At 39.1% G+C, this 20,159-nt stretch overlaps 1 protein-coding gene across 2 annotated transcripts in view; it reads right to left on the reverse strand.

The window, feature by feature from the left end:
* The window catches only part of LOC108233373 (protein eva-1 homolog A), a 67,477-nt gene that overhangs the window by 22,869 nt on the left and 24,449 nt on the right, over positions 1-20,159 (reverse strand). The window contains exon 5 of one of the 2 annotated variants that reach the window (XM_017411790.3): positions 15,766-15,909. In XM_017411790.3, the coding sequence (XP_017267279.1) occupies positions 15,766-15,909 (144 nt within the window). Of the gene's footprint in view, positions 1-5,770; positions 6,285-15,765; positions 15,910-20,159 lie in introns of those variants that run through there. The other variant, XM_017411792.3, reaches the window with a different exon arrangement.

The following is a 20,159-nucleotide window of genomic DNA, read 5'->3' on the forward strand; positions in this document are numbered from 1 at the left end:
TATTTGAACCAACAGTCCTTTACATTTTCCCTACAAGGGCACCAAATCCTCGTTTAAAAACAGGTTTCTCTGCTTGGTTCTGCCCTTACAGAACATGCTTTTCCTCGTCTCTCAGAGCAAATTGAGCTTAATGGGGGTGAGGCAGGGTAAAGTGAGGTGGGAGGAGAAGGGAAGGCAAAGAGAGGTTGTAAAAACACACCACATGTTACTCCATGCCAGTGTTCATGAATAGAACGGCAGAACTAATGATGTTCCACAATAACATTACTCCATGTGCACCAGATCCAACTGGAACACGGCCTTACACTAAAACAATCATAAATACAGTCAGCAAATGACAAAATCTGTTTTATTTTGGTAATGGAGGTTTAGACAGCAGCGCTTTTTATTTTAATATCACCCACCACGATGAAAGGCCTTATTCCAGCCATAAAATAAATCGTGCTGAAAATGTTTAATTACATTGGATATTGTAATGAAAGGCGGGTGATATTGTAAACGACTATGCATGAGTCAGGATACTACTGTTTGTCTGTCTGTTTGCAAAATATTTCATGAACCACTGAGCACATTTTAACGAAACTTCATAAACAATGTTTCTATTCTTTTCTGTTCCATTCTATTCTATTGTAACGCTAATGGAAACTCCAGTGATTATAAACCTATTTATGAAATGGGGCCCACTGATTAAGAACAGAAGCCTGGCTCTTTTCAGACTGTCATGTATTTGAGTAACTTTGAAGGGGCATTTAGGCACATACCTTAACTTTAGAAACATATTCCAGATTTTTAAAAAATTAGGTACAGACCCAGAGACACTAAAGCCAAACCTCAAAAAAAGTTTTCACATTGATCTTTAAAAACTTGGACTCAAGTTCAGATTTTGAAATAACACTAATAATTTTGAGGCCACTGTGGATTGGTTCAAGAAATAAAATATCTTTGGGCTTGTAATGTTGATCCATTTGCCCTGAAGAAATACTGTAATTCTCGTGACATATTTTACTGTTTAAGGGCCCACATTTGAGACGCCAGGACAACCTAGTTAATGCCACAGTCATATCTGTATTTACTGTCATGATTAAATACATTTTTTTCAGAAATATTATGCATCAAGTTGTAATACTTTCCAGAAATGTAAAATGACAAAATCTTTCTTTAGAAATTGGACGATTTTGCCAAATGTCCTAAAAGGCAAAAGTGCTGTTTTCTAATGAGCTGAGGAGTGGAATGACCACAAGACAAATATGAAAATTATTCTTTAACATTCTAAAAGTGTACTTTCAAAACAACAGTGTTGAAAAGCTTCCGTTTAAAATTTCACCGTGTGAAGGTTAAAACAGTCGCAGTTATCAGCAGATACTTGTTGACCAACGTCTGGGATACACGAACCTGGCTAGACAGAAAAGTGAGCAAACATTCACGCCTTTGGCGAAACACTGACATGAACACACAAAGATGGTATGTGCCTCAGCCCTGGTCTTTTTTTCTGCTACCCTCATCGTGCAGCGTTCTGATTTAAATGACCTGAGCAGGGTCGTCTGTGGCAGACACAACAACTCTCTTGCAGAAGTGCTGCCTTCTTAACCCGTTATGAGGAGGCCGTGAAGGGAAAATTTAATTTGGCTAAAGAGCAACAAAGAAACACAGAAACCCCTGCTGAATAAAAGCTTTTAAGAGGTTTTCTGGCATGCTCTTCACATGCACACCTCAGCATGAATTTAACACACACATGCTTTCTGGACAGCTGCCGGTCTTTTACTTTACTTGGAAGTTACTCTTTGGAAATTAAATCAAAAAGAAAAAAATCCAAAATCAGCTGATGAGTGCATCATTTTCATTCTGTATCCTTACAGCAGCACAAGACTGAGTAAATAAAAGCTGCGTCTGTAAATACTACTTCTGGATCCTCAGGTGTTCCAAGCCTTANGGGTAAATGGGGACACCCCCTTACCTTGATGACCTTTAAATTTTGCCATGATCCAGAAGACTTAACCCAAACAATCTTACTGGGAGGCAAATTATTTCCCCAAAGCTGTGAGGCTTCTCAGATCCCTCGATCTCGGACCAGTTCAGGCAATAACACAGACATCAGAGGAGAGATAAAACACCAGTCCTTTCACTGAAGACTTAAAAGTGTCTGCTTAAACTCCCATTGTTTCAAAAGTACAAGGAACTATTCGAAGATGTGAGCTCGGTTCTTTTAGAGGGACTAAAACTGAACAGCTCCACCACTCAGAGGTAAATTTTAACCCAAACTGTAGCAATAGTTCAGATCTTAGATGAGGTTCTGTAGACATGTTTTGAATAATTAATATCTTATCTGTTGTAGATAGATCTTTGACAGCCATCTTAAAACAACTCCCAAATCTGAAAATTTTGATGAAAACATTTTTTTAATTTTTTACTTTGCTGTCAGTTTTGCATTACACAAATACACAGTTTTGTTTGTGGTTTTTGCCGTATGTTTTTTGCAAGCAAACAACTTCTGCATATTTTGCGCTATTTTAACCATATTTATATTAACTAACCCAAACAGGAATAATGTGCATGTCTTCTAGTATTTACATTTTTTATCATTTTTGAATTATTAATAAATAATTTCCTTTTCTTGCTTAGATAGTTCCTGTGTAAATAATTTCCACAAAAAATACACTGAGATCTCTTCAGTTCTTTCAGAGACTTTGTTCTCTGAAATCTACTTTTTTGCTCAAAGTTTTGTCTTCCTAAGCTTTTATCTATGGATTGGGTCATTTTAACTTTCAGCACTATTTCAGCAATCATTCAGCACTCAGCATTCACACTGCAAATAACTTTAGCAGTTAGCTTTAGCATTTCCAGCCCGGACAGGGGCACCACTGGTAGGAATATATTAAGATTTCTACCCGAATGTCTGTGTAAAGCAAAACAAATGAAAGTGTAAAGGATTATAAAATAGAGTTCACAAAAGCCCACTTCAAAAGGCCTAGACTATCCTTTAAGTGCTTTTTTGTAACAAAAAATTAATAATTTGACTCCCAGCAGCCATGATCGGGACTTAGATTTAGAGCTGATGTTTTAGGGCATATGAAGCAGATCATAAGAGAGAGCAGGAAGCTTGGAAGGCTCTAAATCCATGACAGTGTATCCAAAATGGAGGTGTTTGAGGGTACAGAGTCGGATACAGTGACACAAGAACCCACAAACATCCAGCAAACATCTGCATGTTGGCATTTCCTATAGGGTACAAGAAGAACTAAAAGTTTTCATGAAGAGTTTTTCTGCCAGGATGGAATGATCGGTGAATAGCAAAAAGAAGAAGAAAGGAAAAAAACAGGAGAACACCTCTGAAAAAGAACTGAATCCATCAGGAATGCATGCTGGGCTTCATAAACAGAGGAGAGAGAAGAAAAGGATAAAAAATTAAATCAAGAGTAGAGCGGGGAAAAAAAGAGGAGGGAAGTCAGAGGGGGCTTTGCATTTTCTGTGAGAAAACCAGGCCAAAAACTCCGTACCGTGCCAGGTTCCCTTCAGACTAGACAAAATGAATGAAAGTGCTTGATGAAAAAGGGCAAAAAGAAGCAAATGGGTGGTGAAAACAGCACACTGAGAGGGGAGGGGTATGAAGCTGTAGGACCCTGTAAAGATGGAGCAATGGACTGCCCTTGCTTTTTTTTTTTTTTAAACTGTTTTTACAACTGAGCCATCAGGCTTATCTGCAGGCCGGGCACAGACATGATTGATTATCGCAGCACTGTCAAACATGAAATCACAGCGCAAAAAGAGGCACAAAAGAAAGACAAAGAGAACCCAGAGAGACAGAGTAGTCCACCCATTATTCATTCCCGCTGTCATCTCAATTTCTTCCTCCGTCTACAAAGAGCATTTAGAAAACTAATCTGGAATAACAAACAGAGGCAAGCGAACATCCAACACCGCTGGGCTACGTTCTGTTCCTGTAAAACTTGGCCTGCCCACCCCCCCTCTCTTCTTCTAACACAAACCACACACTAATTCATAAATTACAAACAAAGAGTCCCTTGTGGTTTGGGAGGGACCGGGCCGACACTGCAGACTGGGGCTCCGCTGCACGGAGGGGAGACCTGGTGGGCGTGGATCCATGCCCACACCAACAGATTCACACACCTTCAGTTTACCTTCAGCGTGCAAGAAGCACAGAGACCGTTTGGAAGCCAAATGAAGAGTTTCGAGTTCAGAACCGACTGCGCCAACGTCTGCTCTCCCAGCAGCTCTGAGGGATTCTTGACCCTGTTTTTGGAGCCTGAATGGCGTGCATCTAAGCTGAATCACTAAAAAGGCAGAATGGAAAAATAAACAGCTGGATGTTAAATTTAGTTCCCGAGTGGCATGAAAAGCTGATACGATGAGTCTAAAATCTTAAAGCCTCTATAAGCAAGTGCTTCAACGTTTTCTCAGACTGAAAACAATAAATATACGAAACACTTCTACTGATCCTGACTCACAAATTCAACTAATTAAGGCTGCAATATCAGTGTATCTATCGATTCATTAAAGCATTGTTGAAACGCGACCCTGACAGCTGTTAGCAACAGTTTAATTGATACTATTGTCCAATAAACTGTCAAACACAAACAAATCTGTCCCAAAGACAGAAAAGAGTGAAACTACAACATATGAGACCCTGTCCCTTAATAACTTTGGACATGTCCTAAAAATTAAATCAATTTTAAGCATAATTTATGCCATTTTTTCAAAACTTAACTAGTCAATAAACTTCCAGCTTAAACTCCAGCACCCACTAATCAGTTTAATGTTCAATGCTTAAGTGTTTATATTGGAAAACATTACAAAACTCCAAAATCTGTTTGTGGTGCAAAAAAGGGAAGGGGCCACTGTTTAAGAGTGTTTGTCAGATAAATCCGCAGATTTTAAGATGACAACTAACAACCTGGAGAACTAAAACTGATAACTTACGCTTCATTATTTTTGTAGAAAAGTGATTCATTGATGAATAAAACAATCTACATAAATGTTCAGTGGGTAAAAGTTGCAGCTCTGTACTATGTTTTTGTTGTCGAGTTTTGGTATTTTGGTGACAAATTTTCAGGCATGCTGCTGCTTTAAGCCAGCGGTTCCTATTTGCTGTATTTGAACAACCCAGTGTCTCTGATACTTTATAGTATTCTGCACCTACAGCGAAGTTCCACGGCTGCCAAAAGAGCCTGTTCATTTAGGGAGAAAAAAAAAAACATGAGCTACACTGGGAAAAAGCCAAATCAAAACGAAAGCAGGAGTTTGACTGATGCTATCAAAGGTTCCAGCCTGGACAGGGAGCTTTGCACTGGTTTTCAGTCATGTTCATGTGCACTGGGATGTATCTGCTACCCAAGGTATCCTCTGCATTTGATCTTGAGTTTCCCTCCAATGTCCACATGAGAAACCAGCCACTCCCTCCATATGATGCATTTACTTTGCAAAACTTCATTTCAGTTCTTAAACACTTCAAAGAATTAAAAAAAATAGTAAATCAAAGTGATAACATTTGAACCATATTCACTTTCAAACCAATCTCTCCATTCAGACATTCTCACTTCAACTTTGAAACGGGCAAACGTCCAAACTGAAGCTCATATGAACTTATACCAAACTGCGGTTACATTTTCAAAGTTTAAAGTTTCTTCAATGAAAAACAAAAAGTCTGATTGGCTCCACTTCTACAATAATCCACAGCTTTTATTACCAGCCTTAGCTCAGAAAGAAACAGACAGCAGCGGCGGCAGAGATATCCAACACAAGAGGTGACACTTACACACACATCGCTGGATTGAAAATCCTCCAGAGTTCAAACTTTAAATTCTTTTCTCTCTGTGGGAGCGTGTGCCGCTGTCCGCCGTGTCAAACGCTACTCCCTGCTCCTCCTCCTCCTCTCTGTCCCACCAGGAGCGCTGGAACTATCTAAGCAAGAACTCACATGAGTAGTCCACTGTGGGTCTGACCAGAATCAGAGAGAGTGGCCCAAATAAGGAAACACAGGAGGGGAGGGAGGATAAAAAAGAATAGCTCCTTTAAGAAGGTATACGCTCCTTTATGGCGACTCCCCCTTTTAAGCCAAATGAAGTATAAAGAGTTTCCTTTTCCCTTTCTTCTTTCCAACCGGAGAATAAGTCTTCTTTTCCTTCCAGCTTCCTTCCTTCCCTCAGTGAGAGAGAAAGTTAAGCCTGGCTTTAAACAACTGGAATGTGACAGCGGCAGAGAGAGCGAGAGAGAAAGAGAGCGAGAGCTGGTGAGGGAGGGACAGGGAGCGAAGTGGGACATGTGTGGTGTCCACCTCCACTGCTGTGGGAGTGAGCAGTCAAACAGAGTCACAAAGGGGAGGGAAGGAGTGAGCAGGAGGGGAAGAAGAGGAGGAAGAGGAGGAGGGGTGTCCGTGTGAGTGTGAGTATGAGACAGAGAGAAAGAAGAAATGTCAGAGTGGAGCTCCGGGAAATGACCTGAGAATTTCATTCAACTAAGACAGAGAATCTGGGAATGGGATGCAAAACTGGAACACGCCTCTCCTACAAGCAACTGAAAATACCCTGCAAGGGCTGGATACAAAAATGAATGAAGCGAGCATTTCTTGAATGAATGCATATCATTCGACACCTTAGATCTCAAAGTCCTATAAAAAAAGTTTCTGCATGATCTGTTAGCACCTGGAGGATTTGTTAGGGATGACCACACACAGTTTTAGCTCAGTGGCTGTAAAATGAACTGACTTATAGCCTTTTTTTTGTGTTTGCTCAGGTCAATTAGCTGTGGCGGCCAGCTTGAATTGAGCTGACTTCAAAAGTTAATAAGGTGTAGATGAAACATCCAAAGATTACTTTCTGAGAAGAGAATTTCCATTAAAATCAGTCCAGTGGTTCATGAGATACTACAGACAAGGTTAACATCAATAGTTAATGCCAAAGTTTTAAACAAAGATCTTGTGGGATCATTATGATTTACTTAGGTACAATAACCTCATGTTATTTTTTTAGTTGGAGAAGAAACCTGACTTTTAAAGAACCATTATAGCTCTAGAAGGCTTTGTTTTTATCCAATGGGGTTCAATGATGGGACTGAACAGAGCACAAGAGGTGATAGTTATCATCCCAAATTAAATTACTTTAAAGTGCATGTAAGGTTTTGAATGAAAAGTTTCCAATTATTAGAACATTTTCTTAAAATTTTCTGAGATGTACACAAAATAAAAAGGGCTTTTAAAACAAGTTAAGTAAATCCTCATTCAGAAGCATTTAGTAGAATGTTTCTTTCATTAAAACAATTTTAAGCATTGAAATATTAGGTTTATTTTTGTAAAACTTACATTAAAATGCTAGAGATGGAGAAAAAAGTTAAACAATGGAGTTTAGCTTTTGTTCTTCTAGATGTGAACAAGTTAACAGGGTTAAAACTTTTGTTGGAGTGCATCTTTAAGACTCCAGATCCAAAGAAATGTTAATATATCTTTACAGTACAGTACAGTCAAATTCCAGTTTCAGCTTCTTCTAACAGCCCTTCTCCCCACACACACACACACACACACACACACACACACACACACTAGTTCTGCCCGCTTCCTCGTAATTCCTCCCGCGCTCCCCTCCTGTCCTTGTCCACTGCAAGGAGAAAACTGAAACCACCACAGACTGGAAAGCATTAGTCTGCCCCCTCTGCCTGATTCAACACCCTCCACCAAGAACTGAAAACAAAAACGGCGGGTCTCAGAGAGCAAAAGCACAGAGTGACACAAAAAACAGTGCGCAGCTTTTTGGAGCTGCTAACTTTGGCGAGACGTTCTCATCCAGAGGTTTGCTTATGTTGCAGTTTTCAGCCCAACAAAGAAGCAGTTGCTCATAGAGGGAAAGACACCCCCACACACACACACACACACACACACACACACACACAGACACACAGCACCGGAGGAGGTTTTTATGTCTTAGTATGTAAAGCATTTATGAAGTAATGCTCTGTATGCATCATGCATAATAAGACATGTTTTTATGTTCAAGCACATATAAGACTGCATGAATGTCAACATGACAACAAACTTCTATTATTTTTTAACTAGACAAAGAGGCCAAATACAGAACATTCCTCAACTCCTTAAAAAAAAAAGCTTCCTCTGCTGGGGGTTGAGACACTTACTGGGAAGTAAGTGGCTGTAAGAACCTGAAAAAGCTCATTGGAGAAGCTGTGTGTCACTGATTCCAACAACATCATTGTTAACTTGGCCTCAGTAAAATAACCACAAAGGCACCAGGTATTAGACAGAGCCGTCAGTACTGAGTTAGCGCGGCAAATATAAAAGAGTTAATGTTAAACTTTTAAACAAATCATTTGCACAATGAGTAGAATTTGGAGTATGCGTTGTGAATAACACTCCAAAATTAAGTGCAATATCTATAAAATTCATTGAATTATAGCCTTTGTTGTGTTTTTTAAGGTCAGTTGGCTGTGGTGGCCTTCTTAAATTGGGTTGCCTCAAAAAGTTATTGAGGTGTAGATGTACATCCAGTGATTATTTCCTGAAAGTTTCATTAAAATTAGTTCAGTGATTCATTGCAAAACAGGCTAAAACATCATTTGCCTTTGCCTTTTGGCAGTCGGTCATAACTGGCTGAAAAATAAAATGGGAAATATCCTGAATCATTTTGAGCCGTAAACTAGTCCTCCAAAAATATCCCCTGTCTAATTCTGTGTGACAATGAGGACAAAACACTGAATTTTCTGTTGATTTGATTTAAGTTCTGGTTAGCAGATGGCAATGATGCACGTTTACACATTAGCAAACAGAGCTGATGAGACTGGGGACAACATCAAAGATTACAGAGGACTCAGTCGTAACCAGTTAGCGGTGAGACGACCCACATCCTGTTCTCCTCTCAGCTCACCTGAGTTATCTGTATGCATCTTGTTGTTGTTAGTTTACAGAGCTGTCTGTGAAAAGAGGAATCAAACTGTCTGACCGGCTCAGAGTCCAGTTTCTGTCTTTTTTTCCATTCAAATCCACGTTTGGTATTCAGCTTTTCAATATTTACAAAAAGAACAACAAGTCAATACATAATTTCCTACAACCTTAAATTAATTGGTTGGACTAAAAATGGAGGAACGTAGTTTTTTTTCTATTTTTGACTTGCTGTCATCTGTCAGTGTGTATGTAAGTGTTTATTTACACAATGTGTTATAAATGGAGCAAAACCATGTTTTCCATTTGGCCAAGTAGCTTGGTTTATTATTAGTCATCCAACTTAACACTTTGCCAAAAATATTCTCTTTAAAGCTGTAGATGTCATATATACATATATGCGTGTGTATTTTTGAAGTATTGAAGTAATCCATGTCTTTCTTGGGAAGGACATTCATGTAAACAAGACTTTAAATCTCCATCTTGAAGTATTTTTAGGTCTAATTTTCTGTTTTTAAAACAAGCTTCTGTGGGACTGTGTCGGTCACGATTGAGTCATTTTTTTTGCTGCTCCCCTGATGCTTGTGATGATGACTAATTTTAGACAGAAAACACTGCATTGCTAAAAAGGCAACTGAGGTCTGAGAAAGCTTTTACTTGTATTAGTCATGGACATTTATGGTTCAATACAATACTTTGCACCATAGAAAAAACAAAGAAGGAAAGAAGCAACAACACTACACACAACACACTGTAAAAACAGATTATTTTGATTTGTAGCTGACCAAAATGCATTCTTTTACCAGGAGAGAGAAGGAAATATAAGGCCTTCATCTTTTTCTTCGAATAAAAATTCTAACAACCTTTTTCTTTACGCTGTGATCACACTGAGTAGGTATTTAACCTAATTTGGAACATATGACCACATCATATACTGAATTGCTGAGTGTGTAGCCATTAAAAGCATGGAGAACTATTAAGTTAGGTGTGACTGGATGTGTACTGTACACAGCCAGCAGATACCAGATGGTGTAGGTCAGTAAGACGTGGTGCAATGCAGACATCAGCTGACTGAACATGAATCTTACAAACCAGCACATCGCCAAGACCCTTTTTTATGTTCTTCCTCCTTTTTCTGCACAACCACACAGGTCAGCCCAGATCACATGTGTTTGTTATCTCACAACAGTGTTCCTGAGCGTGCCAGCTGTGGAGCTGACTTCAGCAACTCACAATCAAGATATTTTGAGTCATTTTACATCTTGTTTTGATTTTGCCATGCCCCAGGTGTTTTGGTCAATCAAACGATCCTGTATGAGACAGATTTTAGTCACTCAAAGGTTATTATACAAAGAAAACAAAACATTTATTTCAGCTATCACCATTTTTATAATACATTTAAATTATATAAGCCTAACAATTAGAAGGCAGCACTGTAGTGGGTTTTTAATCACACTGAATATATCCTGTTCTAAGTTTGTCCCTCTGTTGTGTCCAGAAAGTCATACTTAGTCAAACAAAAACAGCACTTACAGCAAAACTAAGGTCATGTAAGTTTTTAAACCATTTAAATAATGTCCAAAAGAAACAAAGGTTTTCTGCCTGATTTTCTGCGTCAAGGTTTACCTATTGCCAGACCCTTTCAGTTGCTTTTCCATAAAAAGAAATATGATTACACAAACACAAAAAGGATGCCAATAAAATAGGAATTATTTCAAAAATTAGGGAAAATATCCGCTCACATCCATATTTTGTATTTTGTCGATTAAAAGGATATCATACTTTTTAATATAGTCCCCAATCATGTTTAAAACATTTGAATTTACCTTTTTTTTTGATCAACACTGTTGCTGAGAAATAGGGCTGAGAAGTTATGGCAGTAATTTTCTCTACATTTAATTGGTGACTATTATAACAACTTAATATAGATGGTAGAATTTTTAGTAAAAAATTGGAACAACTATGTAGAATTGAGCCTAATATAGTTTGAATATCTGTTTTTATATATGAGGCAAACATGCCCCAGTTCTATTTCTGACAAACTGATTAAAAAACTTTACTAAACTGTACTTTATATGAAAGATTGGGAACTGAAAGTCTTTTTTCTGACAGATAACTGTGTGAAAATGTGTGTCATGTACCAGCTGTGTGTGGAAACTTGTTGTATCTTAGATTAAAGATATGAGTGGAAGAGAGTGTTTGGTTCATCAAACACAGTATGAAATACTTGTGCGTGTTTTAAGGGTATTTGTTCAGTAATGCAGCTAAAGAAGGAACTTTACGGAGGAATGAAGATTCCCAGCAGCAGCTACTGCCTTCCTGGTTGGACAGCAGCCTCATCCAACCGGGCCAAAATAAACATCTCCGCCACAGTCTCCTCTGCTGACATGACATGAATGTGTGTGGCTTGCATCAAGCTCTTCGGTTCCTAAAGTATCTTTGTTCACATATGTCTGCGTCTGTTTCGGAGTTACATCTTCATCTCCCTCGCTTTTTTTCCTGTCATGTATAAGTCAGTCCAGCTGAGCCATATCTAAGGAACTTTCACTGCTGGTAGTATTTCTGTTTAAAACACCAGAAGTAAACTCCAGTGATAAAAATACTACATTTCTTTTTCTACCCATGACTCTATATTTTCTGCACAGGTGACAAATAAAGGAACAGTTCATCATCAAATGTCCACAGCATGAAGAAGAAGAAAAAGATGTATCAAGCTGGGTTTTTAAAAGATCTGAAAAAATATGTTGCAGCTATACTGGGGCTTTAACCCTTTTTACTTTCTTATATATTTAATGTAGTCTAAGATTGATTCCATTATAATGAGATCAGAGGTAATTTGATCACTAACAATAAGCTAATATTTGTTCACACTAAAAACTGCTGGGTTATTTTGATTCTTCAAATGTTGTGTTAAGAGTCAGTTTGACCAAATGTTTGGTCAAAAAGTGTGTATGTAAATATGCTGAACTTGTAGACAAAATCTGGGCGCTGTAAGCTTTCTGACTTTTGTTTTCTTAAACTACCCCAAGTGCAGAAATGATTTCCATGTCTACAAAGCCATCAGGACCTTGCTGACACTTATGCCTACTGGTACCATTTTAGAGTCAGCTGCACCATAAACTTTGACTTACTGGGTTGTAGTTTCAGTTGGTGGAGATGATGTGCTGGCTTCTCAAACATCAAATAAAAGAAAGAAATGTAAGTGATTGCTCACCACAAGTTTGATTCGGTTTGTGTATCATTTTAGTTTTTGATAAACTGTGCAATTTAAAGAATAAACGCCATGTTGATTAAGTTTGGGTTTTTTTTACTCAAAAAGAAAAAAAAAAGATAGAAGCAAAATGATTTCTTACAAAGTTCCACACAAAGTACTCAGATCCCTGCTGGCCATTTGAAAGACTGTAGGAGGTGTAAAGCGTTTCTTCATTGGCTTCACTTTTCAGACCTTAGGGGCTTGTCCATTATGAGGTGAAGTTATAATAAAGTGTATACAGTGCATACAATAAAGTGTGCCAACTCCAGCAGGCGAATACTTTATGACATGACTCAAAGGTCCAGAGAGATCACCAAACAATGAGGTAAGACTGTTCTGTAAAAAAGACCTTTTCTGATTTAATATAAAGTTAAACGTTCAGCCAAGTTAGTTTAACAGATACATTACAGGATTTTGTGAAGTGTTAAAGTTGGAACAGAGTCCCTGCTACAGCGCCTACGATGTAAGGCAGCCAGCTAAACGGCAAATTTATTCAATTTTGTACTTTGCAATTCAGACGGTTCTAACCCTCAACAATCTGCTGCAGAGTTCAAAACAGGCTGAGCTGCTTGTGATCTATCATCCCACGGAGAACAGACCTGATGTGAAACCTCATGAGGGAGAGTTTAGAACAGAGTCCCTCTCATTTTGATATAAATTGTCACTTCAAGAGGTTTTGATTCCTCTCAGGGGAGGAAAGAAGAAATGCGCTCGAGATAGGAAAGCCTGAGTTTTGGACTTATTTATGGAGGAAGAGATGAAGGAAGGGAAGGATTCTTCTGGATATAATCTGATGAGCAAGGATGTTCATAAAATCACACTAAGGTAAATTTAGTTTTAATTTATTGCTGCATTTAACAGCGTGCCCACCCACAAAAGGAGAAAAAGCAGCACGGCTTCACCATACTGACTCAAAAAAATAAATAAAAGGAATGTCAAACAAAAACAGGGATGATGTTTTGTAGCTGCAGGACAGGACATAAAGGTTAGAGAATAATGTATAAATATGACCCCTATGACAGCAGAAGAGCAACAACATGACCTAAAATAAACCTTTCCATCATGTTGAAATCCAGATTATTTTATTATTCTAGATTGTTTTAATTCTCACATCCTATTTGTATTTTTCACTGTGTGGTTCAGGTCAACCCTGGACAAAAACACCAATATAAAAAAGCCAGTTTTTAGATTTATGCTTAACATTCTTATGGAGAATTTTCCATTTTATATACTATTTACTAAAATATTTTTATTGTACACCAACTTGGTGTATTTTATAAAGCATAGACATATGTACTATTAAAATATTTTCTGTCTCTGTAATTTCATGACATTTTTACGTTTATTTGATGGCTTGATTATTACTGACATTTTCAGGAGACTCAAATGTCAGACAGGGTCAAATCTGACCTATGCAGAAAATAAAGTTTATTTGTTGACTGTTAGTATTAAACCTGGGCAATGCTGTAGTTGTGTGTTTGTGTGCATGTGTCCGTTTGTCTGTCAAACTTTCCAAAAGTCTATAAATTTCTATAACTGTTTAACTTCTGGAGTCAACCCAACTGAAGATGGCCGCCACAGATAATGAACCACTGAAAACACAGAAATGGTGATAACTCGATCACTTCTACAGATACTGAGCTCAGATTTGTGTGGCACAGCTGAGAGTCATCCTCGACATGTATTCCCACAAGACAGCATTCAAATATCAACATATTAAAAGTTGCGTTTACTCTCCTCCTGAAGTCTTAAAGCAATTCTTTAACAAACAAATGATGTGGACTTCCTCCTTAAGGGAGATGATGTAAATGAAGCCTGACAGTAGCGGCTGTTCAGTTTGTCTGTTTAATCTATGATAAAACTGATGGCAAGTTCTGGGCCATTTACCTCCGTGTTATTTCTGAGGAGTGAGTCCATCCCTGAGGCTGTGTGGGGAAGAAGCTGAAGCTCTGCATCTGATAGCTTCATAAATGACAGGCAAGTTGAGGCTGATAAACCGTCTGTGTCATAAATCAAAGAAGCTCTTCCTTACAGACTTATGTATGAAATCATACATACTCATAAAAACCAGATTCTCCTCTTATTATGCTCCAGACAGGCTGAAAAACTTCTAAAGCTGCATAGATGACAATAGTGATCCACGCAACCCATTTAATGGTAAATCAACTTTTGAAGAAACAGAATTAGGTATTCATGCTTAAAAATGAAGCTAAGTTTGTAGATTCGTAAATTTTATCATTATTGTTGACAAATATAAATCATGTACTCATAGTTTCTTTGTGTAAGGCGCCAGATGGAATAAAACATTGTAAAGACGACCGCATAAATGCATGCACATAAATATTACCAACCAAGAGTGGACAGCCAGTCTGCATGCCCCGCTCTTACGCGCAACCACCGATGAAAAAGGATCCCCCAAAATTACCACCCTTTCTGAGCCCCGAGCAGCCAGTGACTTCATGTCTACAGCAGCAATACTGATTCACCCACATTCAAACCTCTACATTCCCACCACAACCCCCATCATTCCCTCTACACGCTGCACGGTTTACAGACCCAACTATCCAAACAGTTCTGGTGCCATTACCGCCGCGTATCCTTCCTCTTTCTGCCCCGTCCCACGGACCGTCCGCAGTCATGAACTCAACGCCGGAGCTGTTGCACGCAGAGTTATCAGCGACAGATAAGGAAGGTCAGACAGACATTCAGGCCGAACGACTGCATAAACACAGCTGAACAGTCTGTGCATGTTTGTCTCCAATAGCAGGTTGTCATTAAGATAACGGCTGCATGCATCCTATCTGACTTGGAGATTAATGATGCAGGGGGGGAGGGATTCCCAAAAACTAAACAAGCCAAGAGCTGCGATCAGATCACACATCACAGGCTGTGAAGGAGAATCTACTGACCTAATGGGTCTAAAAGAGTGGCTTTTAAGCCCAGAGGAAACAGTTAAAAACAAAATAAAATGCAGTCCATAAAATAAGAACTTAAAAAAAATAAAAAATCCTACCGACATGCCAAGCCTCGGAGCAGGCCCCAGTTAATTTGGGGTTTTTAGGCCAAATGCTTTTCTGGATTTGAGAAGCTCCACGTCATGGTGCTGACTGATCAATTACTGGCGCTCGAGGCGCTTGAATAATATTCATGTATGCGGGTGTGTGTGAGTCTTAAACCACGCAGTTAATGAGTTACAACCTTGACAGATCAGGAGTAACCTGAGGGTGTGAAGCTGATAGAGAAGGAAGCCCATCATTTTCCCTCATTCATAAATATAAAGTTGAAAGAGAAGATATAACAACTACAAACATCTGTGGGTGGAAATGAACTAAGCTATTAAAGCAAATCCCTACTTATGTCTCTACTGAGGAAAAAAAAGAAAACCTGCCTCGACAAAACAAAATTTGTATTATTTAAGAAGTTTTTAGAGACAATAATCCAGCAGAAACCCAACAGCAAACAAAGCATAAGCTTTGTTTTATTGTTTTTAAGTGGCACTAACTTTGAAAACCCATCTAATCTAAAACCACTCACAGAAGTAGCTGATACGCTGGTGATTGTCGCCCCCTGCTGGAGGAAAATGACACCATTTGAAGTCGTGTGCTCTGGGACTTACCACATGTGTAGATGACACTGAGGTACTTCCTGGTACCAGCATAACATGGATCTCCAAACTGTTTGGTGGAGGCTCGGACCATGCAGCTTTTCTTTCCCTGGCAGTGGGCTGTGAGGACCTGAAGGGTCTTAGCTGACTGGCATTCTGGCAAAAACAGAGAACATTTTAGTATTACAGTGTGTTGTGATGACTCTTTAGCAGAACTGGTCACTTGAAATGCCAAGAAATGCAATAAAACTGTAATCCATGAAAGGACTAGCATTTCTTAAAGGAATGCATATCACCTGCCACCTTTCAGGCCAGAGTTTTTGATTATAATTATTGCATCTCAAGAAATGACAATTGTAGATGCTTTGGTTAAAACTTGAAAGTAACGTTATGCAATATCTCAAGATATCATGCTCAAAGTTAGTGTTGTGAACGACTCTCAGCTACTACCACTTCAAATTTTAGCTCAATATATTTAAAAATGACTGTTCTAGCCTTTTTTGTGTTGGCTAATGTAAATTAGCTGTAGTGGCCAATTTGAATGGGGTTGACTCCAAAAGTTAATCAGTTGTAGATGTAGCTCCAATGATCACTTTCTGATAGTATCATTTAAATCCATTCAGTGGTTAATGAGATTTTTTGCTAACAGATAAACAAGTCTGACTGCAACAGTTAAGGATCTCACACAGCGGGTAGCATTTGGTTCGTTGGTTGTGGAAGCCATCTTGAACTGGGTTGACTTCAAAACTTAATCAGTTGTAGAGGTACATTCACTGAATGTTTCCTGACAGTTTCATAAAAAAAATTGTTGAGTGGTTATGTTTTAGTTAAAATGCTGTTCTACATGTCAAAGAGCTTCCTGCTAATTTTACCATGCAATTAAAAGCCTGTCAGAATCAAGGTGTAAACAAATCAAATAGCCTTATAGAACACATGCACTCCTTACATTCTCAGGTCTCACCGTGTCCCTGTCTTCTTACATCAGGAACCTTCCTGGGGCCCTACATTGTCTAAAAGATACCTGATCCAACAAATGTGTGTGTTTGTGTATGCGTGTGTGTGTGTTTGTGTATGGAGACCAGACAGATTAATGGATGGGCCTCTCATACATCATCACTAAGCACCTGCCAGCTCCTCCTGAATCTCTCATCTGCAGCTCCTATTGTCTGGGGAGCGTGGCTGCGGCACTGAGGCCTCAAAAGCTCCATTGCTTGCACATTTAAGCCAATTAAGTACCAATTTGCCATTTGAAATACTGCAAAAATATTTTCTAAATACATAGATTGGGTTTGTGGTTCTTTCATTCTAATAAAATAATGCTGCCTTTCTTAACATGAACTTCAGTGACACTCCACACAAAGGTATTAGGAGTCCAAATAATGCCAGAAAAAAACCCTCCTGCTGTGCCTTGTGGGAATGTGTATGGGTCTTGGCTTCGCATGGATGCCTCTCAGGCCTCCGTGGTCCGTCTAAAGTCCCCAAAAACAACACAAGGAAATGAGCCTTTGAAAGTGGACACTGGGTTGTCAAACTGTCTCCCCTGGTGGGCCTCAGAGAGAGAAAAAATATATACTGAAAAAAAAAAAAAAAAGGTAAAAAAGAAGAGGCTGGTTAAGGCTTGGCTCGCATGTCAACAGGCCACAACAAATCATGGCACGGGTCAAAGGTCAAATGTCACAGTCAGGAAGGGTAATCTAGTGGTTATGTATAGTGTCAACATTGGGAATCCTTTGAATGGCCCCTGACTCCAATCCTGACTTATAAATAAAGTTAAAAAAAAAAACACAATTGTATGTTTTCATATTGATGAGTGCTGTTAAGTACTAAGCTTATATTTAAAGGTAAACTAAATGATCAACTATCTGAATATTTGAGCAAATTTACTTATTTACTATTTTTTTTATTCATATTCATCTAAGAATATGAAGCTGATTGAAAGAAAGGCACATTTGTGGGCAGCACAGTGTTGTTACCCTTAACACTACACCCATTTGTCAGTGCAGTTTTGTGATCTTTTGTGAAGGTTTGTGTTGATATGCTACCCTGTACCAGCAGCATCTCAGTTCCACAGGTTTACTCACATCCGTCAGTCGTAAACTTCTGACTTGTAACCTGATTGTTACCAGTCTGAATGCTGGATTGTGTACGGGTTTCACCACCTCATTTTCGTAGGATTGCTTTAACACGCTTCCATCAGTCCATATGAGAAGTAGCATAACAGTAACATATCAAAAAGTCTCATGTGCACTGATGCCTAAAAGTGAGCTTCCCAGAACCCTTATATTAAAACTTAAAGGCTTGGTGTGTAGTGTGCTGGTATCTGCTCTAAAATAAATGCCTGTCTGTGATACGTTTCCTATGTAAAAAACACACCTCTGAGCTCATGCAGTACGAATCCAGAAAACACACACATATCATTACATCCACAGCAACCTTCAAAACAGTCCCGGTTTTCCACCCACACACACCTTTCTGGGAATTCTAAGACAATAGCCAGAGAACGTTGTCACAAGTTCTCATCTCCTCTTTCACTCTGACTCACCTGCTCTGCAGTATGTTATTACTTAACGGCAAGCTTTACGTCATTAAATAGAAATCTTATACGATCAGAGATAATATAATAGAATGACAGAGCTTGTTTATTATCACCTGCTGTCAAAAATGAAACAGCCCATCATGTTTTTACCCACGTCTCTCTGTGTGTTTGCCTGTTTCCAAAATATCTCATGAATAACTGAACGGATTTGAACAAAACTTAAAACAAATTATCACTGGATGAACATCTATAACTGATCGACTTTTGGAGTCAGCCCAGTTCAAGATGGCCACCACAGCTATTCAATCTGATTAAATACAAAAATAGCTATAACTTAGCTGATTTTACAGATATTGAGCTAAATTTTGATGTGGTAGTAGCTGAGAGCCATTCCCAACACATAGTCCAAGCATGAACCAGTCATGCAAAAATTGTTTTTAAAAATTTGCCATAAACTATTGGAGTGAACTGTGTCTGTTTGTTATACACTAGACAATTTTTGAGGGAACTCCCAGAAGTTATTCATTAAGTGTTCATCGACTATTGATTAACTTTTGGAGACACCTAACTCATGATGGCATAACTCTACTATATCGCTTTTCCTTCTCACAAGATGTCACAGTATCGCCTGAGATTTTGCATAAAGTCAATGTTTGACCAGAACATCTAGAACTTCGTCCCAACTCAGTATAAGACTGTTTTAATCTAAAACTCCAGAATGAAAGGCAGTGTGTTGCATGGGTGTTAATGCTAAAATCCTGCACAAACTTGTTATAATAATAAAAATAAATACATAACATTGTGCCACTTATGATAACATAAAAATCAATATCTGGCAGAGTCACAAAATCGTCGATTTTAGCTAGAACAGGGATCCAGAAGCAAAATATTACACAGCAACAGTGCACAAAGTAACTGTGATCAGCAAGCTTGAGTCTAAAGTTTGAAATATCTCCTTTGAAGCATATACTCTGAAGTGAAAGCACAGAGACCTGCCGAAAGGGAGAGAAGAAAACGGTCTGACATCCTGCATGCCAAGCATGGGGGGCTATTTAGATGTCAATAGGTGTGTGTGATGGTAATGAGGCAGATGAGAGAGGAGTGCTGAGGCAAGCCCCCTTTACTTTGAGGATTCTTCGTCGCCACTGAGCTTCATACCTTTGCCCCCCCCACCCCCACCCCCACCACAACCACCACTACCAAACCCCCAAAAGAAAAACCTCGAGTTGACTCCAAAAGGTACATCCAATGATTATATCCTGAAAGTTTCACTAACGTTCATGCAGCAGTTCGTGAGATATTTTGCTAACAGAAAAATCATGATTATGTGAATGCAAAGCAAATTTGTGCAATTATTCAGACTTGAATGAGGCACTACACCACCTTGAGAGAGCTAAAGCGTTTAAAAATAATTAACAGTCTGTAACTAAGCTGTCACTCAAGACACTCTGACTTCCTGCTGCTGGTGACAAGGGAACCACATCAAAGACAGACACGACAGGGGAAATCCCACTCCAGGACCATGAGACTGCCTGAAACACCCCGAGGAGGCGGTTGTGGGTTGGGGTGGGGAGGTGGGGGCTGAATTTGTGCACACAGAAAGCTGAAAAATGCCTAATAGTTAAACAGGAATGTGCTTTTTGTGCCTCTGATGCACAGTCGAACAACAAACACCACTCTGTCCTCTGCTCTGAGCCCATTTTCCATCAGTGCTGAGAGCTACTGTATGTGATCCCCGAGTCTGAAACCAAACACCGGGCCATTCGAGTCTCACCTGCTACCTCTACCTGTCGCACATTCCTGATTCACCTGTATGAGAGAAGGGGGGGGGCTTCAAAGCCTCATGTGGAGCACAATAAGTCACAGATAC

Source organism: Kryptolebias marmoratus, linkage group LG19 (assembly GCF_001649575.2).
Source record: "Kryptolebias marmoratus isolate JLee-2015 linkage group LG19, ASM164957v2, whole genome shotgun sequence".
In the NCBI taxonomy this organism is placed as follows: domain Eukaryota; kingdom Metazoa; phylum Chordata; class Actinopteri; order Cyprinodontiformes; family Rivulidae; genus Kryptolebias; species Kryptolebias marmoratus.